Source organism: Notolepis coatsorum (genome assembly GCF_963971535.1).
Source record: "Notolepis coatsorum genome assembly, chromosome: 14".
Lineage (NCBI taxonomy): Eukaryota > Metazoa > Chordata > Actinopteri > Aulopiformes > Paralepididae > Notolepis > Notolepis coatsorum.
Window position 1 is genome coordinate 96,241,510 of NC_140178.1, and position 12,173 is coordinate 96,253,682.

General features: G+C 46.0%; 1 protein-coding gene across 1 annotated transcript in view; it reads right to left on the reverse strand.

The window, feature by feature from the left end:
• The window catches only part of LOC311240666 (semaphorin-6A-like), a gene marked incomplete at its 3' end in the record, with an annotated part of 45,231 nt that extends 33,313 nt beyond the window's left edge, over positions 1 to 11,918 (reverse strand). The window contains exons 1-2 of the mRNA XM_084329238.1: positions 11,826 to 11,918; positions 5,553 to 5,770 (exon numbers count right to left, since the gene is read on the reverse strand). Of these exons, the coding sequence (XP_084185364.1) occupies positions 5,553 to 5,770; positions 11,826 to 11,849 (242 nt within the window). The 5' untranslated portion in view covers positions 11,850 to 11,918. The remainder of the gene's footprint in view (positions 1 to 5,552; positions 5,771 to 11,825) is intronic.
• Positions 11,919 to 12,173: the final 255 nt, after the last annotated feature.

A 12,173-nucleotide genomic window follows, 5' to 3' on the forward strand; every position in this document is an offset into this window, starting at 1 on the left:
ATCCCCTTTAAGAAACACATCCCCTACATCCACTTTAAGAAACACATCCCCTACATCCCCTTTAAGAAACACATCCCCTACATCCACTTTAAGAAACACACAGCTGGGCCTGGGATACTGTGGGGGGGACACAAACACATCCCCTTTAAGAAACACACAGCTGGGCCTGGGATACTGTGGGGGGGACACAAACACATCCCCTTTAAGAAACACACAGCTGGGCCTGGGATACTGTGGGGGGGGGGGACAAAAACACACCCCCTTTAAGGAACAATGACACATCCCCTTTAAGGTAAACATGTCTCAATTAGAGTGGGGGGACCTTTAAGAAAATACATATTAGATCACACCAGGGAGACCAGGGAACACATAAATAACAGTATCATCAGTCTCCTTTAAGCACAGAATACCCTGGGGGGGGGGGGGGGGACACCTTTTGAGAAAATAATATTTCAAGGCTACAGTGGGGATATGAAGAACTGTGTATCATGTGATCTGTGTGTCGGGGCGATACTGCAAGCACAAGATAACAGACACATGCAAGAATCCCCTTTTAAAAGATATAACGGTACACATTGTCAAATTCTGCACACTGTAGGGAGGAAGTAAAGGAGCATAGAGGACTTGATTTGTAGATTAGGGATTCATTTTACATATTTACATTTACATTTAGTCATTTAGCTGACGCTTTTATCCAAAGCGACTTACAAGTTCTGTACGACAAGTCATCAGGAAGGGCACAACTCTATCAGCTGAGTAACAATGTTCATCAAAGTGTTGCGTGTTACAGTGTAGGTTAGTTTATTAGGACAAGTGCATGACAGTATGGTTAGTTAGGGTTAGATTTTTTTTTTTATTGTTTTTTTTAAATTTTTATTCAGATAATGGTTGAAGAAGTGCGTCTTTAGTCGACGGCGAAAGATTGGACGTGATTCGGCTGTCCTAACTGGGGTGGGTAGTTCATTCCACCATTGTGGGGCAAGGACTGAGAATAGGCGACTTCTCTTTGATGACCCTCCCGGAGCTTGGATAGGAGTAGGTCTGAGGCGGCCAGAAGATGCAGAGCGTAGGGGTCTTGAGGGTGTGTAGTTAGAGACCATTGACCGGAGGTAGGCGGGAGCGGTTCCCTTTGCCGCACGGTATGCTAGGTCGAGGGCCTTGAAGCGGATTCGTGCAGCAATGGGGAGCCAGTGCAGGTCCCTAAGATTCACTTTCGCGGCCACTTGGATTCATTCTGATTTGTAGATTAGGGATTCATTCTGATTCTTGGATTAGGGATTAATTCTGATTTGTAGATTAGGGATTCATTCTGATTCTTGGATTAGGGATTCATTCTGATTTGAGGATTAGCGATTCATTCTGATCCTTAGATTAGGGAATCATTCTGATTTGAGGATTAGCGATTCATTCTGATCCTTAGATTAGGGAATCATTCTGATTTGAGGATTAGCGATTCATTCTGATCCTTAGATTAGGGAATCATTCTGATCCTTAGATTATGAATTCATTCTGATTTGTAGATTAGGGATTCATTGTGATTCTTAGATTATGAATTCATTCTGATTTGTAGATTAGGAATTCATTCTGATTCTTAGATCAGGGATTAATTCGGCGTGTCCCCAGGACAGAGACCATCTTGAACGACTCTCTCCTTGATGAATATGTACAGCCTCTCGCAATTCTGGGATTACGGTAATCAATTGCAATTTTGATTCCCACCTCTGCTTATTGTGCATCCCGTAAAACACCCATTCCATTCTATATCTAAAGCTGGGTTTCCCCACAAACCCTGAGGCACCAAGTTCACCCGGAGTCCAGCGTACAACAGACGCTCTCTCTCCTTCTGCTATTAGTGTTGCTTGTGTGGGGGGAATGCGAAGCCATGGGCTCTCTCTCTCTCTCTCTCTCTCTCTCTCTCTCTCTCTCTCTCTCTCTCTCTCTCTCTCTCTCTCTCTCTCTCTCTCTCTCTCTCGTGTGGAATCAATGCATAGCACACTGTTGAGTCACTATTCTATTTCTCCATCACTCAACTGCTCATGGAAATGACCTAGGATCCTCTTATTTTCTACAATTCTCTGTACGAACAAATCATTTAATTTCTCTCTCTCTCTTTCTTTATCTCTCTATCTCTCACTATGTATCTCTCTCTCTCTCTCTCTCTCTCTCTCTCTCTCTCTCTCTCTCTCTCTCTCTCTATCTAAAGGAGGGAGGAGGGGATGGGGGAGACGCGGTGTAGAGACTTGGGGGAGGGGCAGCGTTCACAAGGACAGTATTATGGAGGAGGAGGAGGAGGAGGTCAGAGTCCTGTTAACCTTCTGACCCCAGACACTAAATCACTGGAGTCAGACGTTCACACTGTCATCGCTCTCCTTATATAGAAGCCACACAGCCAGTAAGCCTGTCCAACAGTCAGTAAGCCTGCCCAACAGCCAGTAAGCCTGCCCAACAGCCAGTAAGCCTGCCCAACAGTCAGTAAGCCTGCCCAACAGCCAGTAAGCCTGCCCAACAGCCAGTAAGCCTGCCCAACAGCCAGTAAGCCTGCCCAACAGCCAGTAAGCCTGCCCAACAGCCAGTAAGCCAGTCAGTAAGCCTGCCCAACAGCCAGTAAGCCTGCCCAACAGTCAGTAAGCCTGCCCAACAGCCAGTAAGCCTGCCCAACAGTCAGTAAGCCTGCCCAACAGTCAGTAAGCCTGCCCAACAGTCAGTAAGCCTGCCCAACAGCCAGTAAGCCTGCCCAACAGTCAGTAAGCCTGCCCAACAGTCAGTAAGCCTGCCCAACAGTCAGTAAGCCTGCCCAACAGCCAGTAAGCCTGCCCAACAGTCAGTAAGCCTGCCCAACAGTCAGTAATCCTGCCCAACAGTCAGTAAGCCTGCCCAACAGTCAGTAAGCCTGCCCAACAGTCAGTAAGCCTGCCCAACAGTCAGTAAGCCTGCCCAACAGTCAGTAAGCCTGCCCAACAGTCAGTAAGCCTGCCCAACAGTCAGTAAGCCTGCCCAACAGTCAGTAAGCCTGCCCAACAGCCAGTAAGCCTGCCCACCAGCCAGTAAGCCTGCCCAACAGCCAGTAGGCTTGCCAGTCAGTAAATCAACCAATCAGCCAAGCCATTGAGCCATACAGACTATTAACCAGACAGAATATTAACCATGACACCTACTTCGGAGTTCCACAGGGGAGCTGCCTTGGTCCATTATTATTCTCACTATACATGCTGCCACTCGGAGACATCATTAGAAAACACAATGTATGTTTCCATAGTTATGCAGATGACACACAATTGTACATCTCCAACTTCCTAAAATTAAATGAGGGCAAAACTGAAATCCTACTAGTCGGTCCTATAACAAAAAGAGAAATGTTACAGAGCAATATGAGGCAACTTACTCCTTGGATCAAACCCGAAGTTACAAGTCTTGGTGTTATAATAGACTCAGACCTAAGCTTTAAATCACACATCAACAAGGTGACAAAAACATAATTTTCCACCTTAGAAACATAGCTAAGGTACGGCCGTTTATAAATCAAAAAGACGCTGAAAAACTGATCCATGCCTTTATCTCAAGCCGACTCGACTACTGTAATGCACTCCTCACTGGCCTCCCAAAAAAACACATAACGACTCCAACTCATTCAAAACTCGGCAGCTAGGCTACTAACTAGAACCAAGAGGAGAGACCACATCAGTCCTGTATTAGCTAACCTACACTGGCTTCCGGTAACATTTAGAATTGATTTTAAGGTCCTCCTCCTTATATACAAAGCACTAAATGGAACAGGACCAAGCTACATTGCAAATTCTCTAGTCAACTATGTGCCTCCTAGAACATTGCGATCATCTACTACTGGTCTATTGAAGGTTCCAAGCCACAGTCTAAGGAAACTCGGGGATGCAGCCTTTGCAAACCATGCACCAAAGGTATGGAACACACTACCTATGGACATTAGGGAAGCTATATCTCTTAATATTTTCAAAAATAAGCTAAAAACGTACCTCTTCACCATAGCCTTCTAATACACTCCACTGTACTGTAGCACTATTTCACTGTCCATTCTATTGCATAATTTTACTATCTATTCTATTCTACTATTCTATTATTGCACTGTATGATTTTACTCTGTCTATTGCTTTTTATTACAGGTTCAAAACGGTCAGGTTTTTTATTGCACTGGGCTACAGTTTTCTGTCTATTGTTTATTACAGGTTCAAAACTGTCGGGTATTGACCTGTGTGTGTATCGAGCAGAAGAGACTGTCATGAGCAGGAGACTACTGTCTGATACGGCTTGCCTTAAAATGTGCATTTGTGGTGTCAGGCAACAGGAGACTGAGCAGGGGAGACTGTCAGCTTTAATACTGTCTGATACGGCTTGCTTTAAAATGTGCATTGTGGTGTCAGGCAGAAGAGAAGACTGTCATGTTTTGAACTATGGATAACGAAAAAAGGTTTGGGACGACTTTGAACTGTTGAAACAGTCATTCAGAACAGTTTTACCATTGTACGACTTTGAACTGTTGAACAGTAATCCAGAACTATTTTATTGCACTGTAAAATATATATTTTTTTAATCTATTCTATTCTACAATTTTATTGCACTGCACTATTGCACTATTTTACTCTGTCTATTTTATCTTACTCTTTTTATTATTGTCTGTTTAAACCTGAATCAAACCATAAACAAGGTGGCCTATTGGGATGTTAGATCCTAATGTGAAAAACTGTAATTTTATATATCTGCACTTTATGTGCTAATTTTATGCCTGTCTTTTTTCTGTTGTGAAGCACTTTGAGCTGCAGTTTCTGTATGAAAGGTGCTATACAAATAAAGTTTATTATTATTATTATTAACCATACAGAATATTAACCAGACAGTCTATTAACCAAACCAAAAGCATCCCCTGAGCCTCTCCTCTCCTCTCCTCTCCTCTTCTCTTTTCTTCTCTTTTCTTCTCTTCTCTTCTCCTCTCCTCTCCTCTCTCCTCTCCTCTCTTCTCCTCTCATTTAATCTCATGTCATCTCAATTTCAAGATCCTCCTCATCACCTACAAAGCCCTTCACTCCCTTGCCCCCCCCGGTACCTAGCTGACCTCCTCCATCCCTACATCCCGCCCCGGAGGCTGCGGTCCTCTGACTCCGGTCTCCTCTCCATCCCCACCACCAACATGCAGACTGTTGGTCCCAGAGCCTTCTCTGTTGCCGCACCCACCCTCTGGAACTCACTCCCTCCAAACATCCATAGTGCTGCATCCCTGCACTCCTTCAAATCCCAACTCAAAACCCACCTTTTCACCAAATTTGTAAATGACTGCCTGATTTCCCCCTTTTTCTTTCGCTCTCTTTCTTTCTTTCATTTTGATTATTATTTTGTTGTTACGTTGTTCCCTGTTCCCCTCCCTTAGCTGTTGCCTTGGGTCTCCTGAAAGGAGCTATATTATTATTATTATTATTATTATTATTATTATTATTATTATTATTATTATTATTATTATTATTATTATTATTATTATTATTATTATCTCATCTCCTCTCACCACATCGGTTCTCTCGTTGACTTACCTGTTGTACGGTGTGGAGAACGTCGCCATGACGACGTCCCGCCCGTTGACGTGAATGACGTCCGTGACGGCCTGTAGGATGTTGAAGTAGAAGTGGGAGTCGCCGGGAATGGAGCAGTTGAGGCGGGACTTGAGGAAGGAGGTCCACTGTTTCTCCAGGACACGCTGTGACCCCCCGCCGTCGTTCTTGCACACCCTGGCCACCCGGGGGAACACCACCTGCACACACACACACACACACACACACACACACACACACACACACACACACACATGGGTCAAAGGTCACATATCACCACCTGACTAACACACACAGGATGTGTTCTCAAATGTAGAAGAGAAGGTTCTTTATTGAGACAGTAGGAAGGCTGAGAGGGAGACAGAGTAGAGGAGACACAGGAGAGAAGGTTCTTTATTGAGACAGTAGGAAGGCTGAGAGGGAGACAGAAGAGGAGACACAGGAGAGAAGGTTCTTTATGGAGACAGTAGGAAGGCTGAGAGGGCGACAGAGTAGAGGAGACACAGGAGAGAAGGTTCTTTATTGAGACAGTAGGAAGGCTGAGAGGGAGACAGAGTAGAGGAGACACAGGAGAGAAGGTTCTTTATTGAGACAGTAGGAAGGCTGAGAGGGAGACAGAGTAGAGGAGGCACAGGAGAGAAGGTTCTTTATTGAGACAGTAGGAAGGCTGAGAGGGAGACAGATTAGAGGAGACACAGGAGAGAAGGTTCTTTATTGAGACAGTAGGAAGGCTGAGAGGGAGACAGTAGGAAGGCTGAGAGGGAGACAGAGTAGAGGAGACACAGGAGAGAAGGTTCTTTATTGAGACAGTAGGAAGGCTGAGAGGGAGACAGAGTAGGGGAGACACAGGAGAGAAGGTTCTTTATTGAGACAGTAGGAAGGCTGAGAGGGAGACAGAGTAGGGGAGACACAGGAGAGAAGGTTCTTTATGGAGACAGTAGGACGGCTGAGAGGGAGACAGAGTAGAGGAGACACAGGAGAGAAGGTTCTTTATTGAGACAGTAGGAAGGCTGAGAGAGAGACAGAGTAGGGGAGACACAGGAGAGAAGGTTCTTTATTGAGACAGTAGGAAGGCTGAGAGGGAGACAGAGTAGAGGAGACACAGGAGAGAAGGTTCTTTATTGAGACAGTAGGAAGGCTGAGAGGAAGACAGAGTAGAGGAGACACAGGAGAGCAGGTTCTTTATTGAGACAGTAGGAAGGCTGAGAGGGAGACAGTAGAGGAGACACAGGAGAGAAGGTTCTTTATTGAGACAGTAGGAAGGCTGAGAGGGAGACAGATTAGAGGAGACACAGGAGAGAAGGTTCTTTATTGAGACAGTAGGAAGGCTGAGAGGGAGACAGAGTAGAGGAGACACAGGAGGGAAGGTTCTTTATTGAGACAGTAGGAAGGCTGAGAGGGAGACAGAGTAGAGGAGACACAGGAGGGAAGGTTCTTCATTGAGACAGTAGGAAGGCTGAGAGGGAGACAGAGTAGAGGAGACACAGGAGGGAAGGTTCTTTATTGAGACTGTAGGAAGGCTGAGAGGGAGACAGATTAGAGGAGACACAGGAGAGAAGGTTCTTTATTGAGACAGTAGGAAGGCTGAGAGGGAGACAGAGTAGAGGAGACACAGGAGGGAAGGTTCTTCATTGAGACAGTAGGAAGGCTGAGAGGGAGACAGAGTAGAGGAGACACAGGAGAGAAGGTTCTTTATTGAGACAGTAGGAAGGCTGAGAGGGAGACAGAGTAGAGGAGACACAGGAGGGAAGGTTCTTTATTGAGACAGTAGGAAGGCTGAGAGGGAGACAGAGTAGAGGAGACACAGGAGAGAAGGTTCTTTATTGAGACAGTAGGAAGGCTGAGAGTGAGACAGTAGAGGAGAGACACAGGAGACAGTGATCAATACTTAGCCTAGCTTAGCACAATAAATGGAAGCGGACATGACCGGTTAGCCCTAGCCATTTTCCAACTAACACCTCTCCCGAAGGCTAACCGATCATGTCTGCTTTCCATTCATTGTGCTAAGCTAGGCTAACATGCAGCCGGATAGCTTTTCTACTGAACGCACAGAGAGGAAACTGGTATCTATCTTCTCGTCTCTCTCTGGAGAAAGTCGGTGTGTTCTTTTAAGTACACAGCACTTGATTAAAAATACTTAGCGGGAGACGGCAGCCAGATGTGCAACTTGACTATAATAAGGTAATTTAAGGCCTGATATTCTATATTCTATCATTATATTTCAAATTGCATTGTGTCCAGATGGCAGAATTCAGTACTGTATCTACAAAACCTTCTGTTTAATCATCTTCCCTTTATTCATTTGCTTAGATCTTTCGTACATGTGATCACAAGAAGGTGCTGAATGAGCTCAGTGGCAGTTTTTCATGTCTGGTAATTTTTTGCATGGTTATTCAATGTCAAAGATGCAAAGAAAAATCATAATTTATATTCTCCTTTGTTTCATCACAATTTACTCAAGCCTAGTAACAGACACAGTATTTATGACATTGGGAATACATTCCATGATATCCCTAGATGTCCCTAGATACAAAGAACATGCAAATGGACCTTGTAGAAGTGGAGCAATCTTCCATTTACTTAGGTATGTATTTTTAGGCGGATTTTCAGAAAAGAGGGCTAGGGCTTAAGTACAGTACTTGAGTAAAAATACTTAGTTACTTTCCACCACTGCGTAAATGTCGTTACTTGCTAAGGGAAGCGTGTTTTACTCCGCGTCGCTGGTGGCGAGGAGTCACAGTGGGAAACCCAGCGGGACACTGAATTAAAGACACAGAGGAGGGACCCAGCGTGGCGATGTGGTGCGAGATCGTCTGCACCTGGCAGCGGCAGGAATCAAACTCACGACTTCTGAGGGCGGCCGCTTGGCGTAAGTGCTGCTCTGCGGCAGAGCCAGCGGTGTAATTAGTCGTGATGTTTGATGTCGTCACGCTGTATTTACTGCAATGAGTCTAACCCTGACCTGCAATTACAACCCGGGGGCCTGAGCGCCCACACACAGACACTCATGCACAGTGCACGTGCACCCACCCACAAGAGAGCATTCATTCACAGACAGACGGGGCCCATTCAGGCAGACATTGAGATGTACATGTATTATGCAGGACAGGTATGACTGGTGTCAGCTTTACACGTTACACTTCAATGTGCCACCACTCACAACCCAACACACACACACACACACACACACACACACACACACACACACACACACACACACACACACACACACACACACACACACACACACACACACACACACACACACAGTGCTCCCCTTGGTAAATGGTAAGTGGCTTTTATCCAAAGCTCTTTACAATTTTGTTCCTCACATTTTACCCATTCACACAGTGATGGCAGAGGCGACCATGCAAGGTGCCAACCTGCTCATTGGGAGCAGTTAGGGGGTTAAGTGTCTTGCTCAAGGACACATCGACACGCTGCCCAGGAGGAGCGGGAATCGAACCGGGAACCTCCGGATTGCCAGACGACTGCTCTACCTCCTGAGCCACTGTCGTCCCCTTACATTCTGGTGGGAAGATCACACACCCAGGCTTAGCAGTTCGCTTAAATGTGTGTGTGTGTGTGTGTGTGTGTGTGTGTGTGTGTGTGTGTGTGTGTGTGTGTGTGTGTGTGTGTGTGTGTGTGTGTGTGTGTGTGTGTGTGTGTGTGTGTGTGTGTGTGTGTGTGTGTGTGTGTGTGTGTGTGTGTGTGTGTGTGTATCTAAATCGTCCATTGATTGATTCAAGCCCGTATCTGTTTGCATATCTATCGAGGTAACAGTCTGTGTTGGTATTTAACAAGTAGATAGAATGCATTGGAAAAGCAGAGCGAGTGCACTGGGGTCCTGACCACAGCTGTACAGGGAGGTGTAGTCTGACGTCACTGGGGTCCTGACCACAGCTGTACAGGGAGGTGTAGTCTGACGTCACTGGGGTCCTGACCACAGCTGTACAGGGAGGTGTAGTCTGACGTCACTGGGGTCCTGACCACAGCTGTACAGGGAGGTGTAGTCTGACGTCACTGGGGTCCTGACCACAGCTGTACAGGGAGGTGTAGTCTGACGTCACTGGGGTCCTGACCACAGCTGTACAGGGAGGTGTAGTCTGACGTCACTGGGGTCCTGACCACAGCTGTACAGGGAGGTGTAGTCTGACGTCACTGGGGTCCTGACCACAGCTGTACAGGGAGGTGTAGTCTGACGTCACTGGGGTCCTGACCACAGCTGTACAGGGAGGTGTAGTCTGACGTCACTGGGGTCCTGACCACAGCTGTACAGGGAGGTGTAGTCTGACGTCACTGGGGTCCTGACCACAGCTGTACAGGGAGGTGTAGTCTGACGTCACTGGGGTCCTGACCACAGCTGTACAGGGAGGTGTAGTCTGACGTCACTGGGGTCCTGACCACAGCTGTACAGGGAGGTGTAGTCTGACGTCACTGGGGTCCTGACCACAGCTGTACAGGGAGGTGTAGTCTGACGTCACTGGGGTCCTGACCACAGCTGTACAGGGAGGTGTAGTCTGACGTCACTCTGGACCGCCCGCAAGGGATTTATCATTGTGAAAATGGATTATCGGCTATTGGAACAATTCTGCCGCATGGAACGTGAAAAGCTTTCCATTTTTGCACAAAACGAGTTCCCTTCTATGACTAACATTATTGTTTAAGCATTTTTGGTTTAAATAAAAAAATATTATGATTAATTGTAGGGATGCTCGATATTGGCTTTTTTACCGATACCGATATTCCGATATTGTCCAACTCTTAATTTCCGATACCGATATCAACCGATACCGATATATGCAGGGTTCCCCCCCCAAAAAAACTGAATAATTTCAGGTAACTAATAATTTCACTGGATATATATATAACAAATATTGTTATTGTTTTTTTCTTTTTTTAAACCGATACCGATATTCTCCGATATCACATTTTACTGCCGATACCGGCCGATAAATTTGGTCGGCCGATAATATCGGACATCCCTAATTAATTGCGATTATTTTCATGTTGAGCTACAGTATAGATTGTGGATGAATACGCACAGAAAGGTACAGCATGCAAATGCTAATGCTTTATTTGTTTTAAACGAGACGATTTAGAAATGGGCAATGGTGGAAATACATTGCGTTGGACAGAGGGTGGAACACGGAAAACGGCAATGACGTAACCACTACACCTCCCCATTAACCTGCTACAGAGCCCCCCCCCCCCCCTGTGATAACTGTTTACTTTGTAAAGTGAGCAAATCAGTCACAATGAAGAGTTAGCACTAGATCCAGTCTGTGAACCGTGTGGCGTGTGTGTATAATATAATATATACTGTATATAATATATACTGTATATGTACGCCGTGGGTGTAATGATGCTGAGATTCTCTCCCACAAAGACCCAGAGAGCGGAGAGGCTCAGTGATCGGTATTCAGGCTCAGTGAAACGCAGCCTGTCAGTTTGGGCTGAGAAACCATTATTTCTGGGTTTCTCGTTACCTCTCCTCGAGCTCTCCCTCGCTTGCTTGCGTTCTCTCTCTCTCCCTCTATCCCTCTCCTTCTCTCATCTCGCTCTCTCCCTCTTCTTCTCTCCTATATCTCTCTCCCTCTCCCTCCATCCCTTCGTCTCTCTCTCTCTCTCTCTCTCTCTCTCTCTCTCTCTCTCTCTCTCTCTCTCTCTCTCTCACCGACTTTCATTTTAATCACAAAACTCTGTATTGAGAGATTCATTTCCATAACTCTATTTTCATTTTCAGCTGCAATGAAACGATCCACGGGGTCACAGGAATATAGAATAGGATACCGGTCCTATGAAAAGAAGAATTTTAAATAAATTCTAAAACGACGAGACGAATAGATGACTTTTTTTATCCCGGCTGCTAAAAGCTGCGGAGGGTGCGCTTGGCGTCGTTCCCTCGGCGGAAGAAGGAGAGCAGGGGTCACACGGTAGCACGTACGGAGTGCGGATCCCGAGGTTATATTTAGACATCAAATTGGATTTCCAGACGGCGACCCTTTCCTCCTTTTCCCAAACTATTTTCAGTGGGATGTGGAAAACAAAGGCAACAAACGGCGGCCGAGAAGCGGCCTCCTCATCCCGTTTATTTGATACGCCCGCTTCCTGTTGGCTTCTCCCGGGGCTCACTTCCTGCCTCCACCCTGCGGCTAAGTGCAGGAAGTCACCTCTGATTATAAACCAAACAATGGACGGAGAAGGAGAAGAAGGAGAAGAAGAAGGAAAAGAAAGCCCCACCCCCTCGCCTACCTTTCCCATGGTGTTGTACTCCATGGCGATTTCCCGAAAGAAGAAGTAGATGAAGTCTCGGTAATCCACCGCCTGGATGAAATACGGCTCTGAAAACCACAGAAGAAGAAGAAGAAGAAGAAAACAGAGTGACTTCTCTGCCGCCACAAACCAGACCTGACGGCGAGTCTCATACGGCAACAAGATACAAGAGTTTTATTTGTCACGGCATACAGGTATACAGTGAAATGCGGGGGGTCTCGCCCGCAACGATGTGCATAATACAATAGTAATAATATATAATAAGAATCCAACCAATAGAGCGACATTGTGCAATAAACAAGTAAACAAAGTAAGGCATATCGGTAT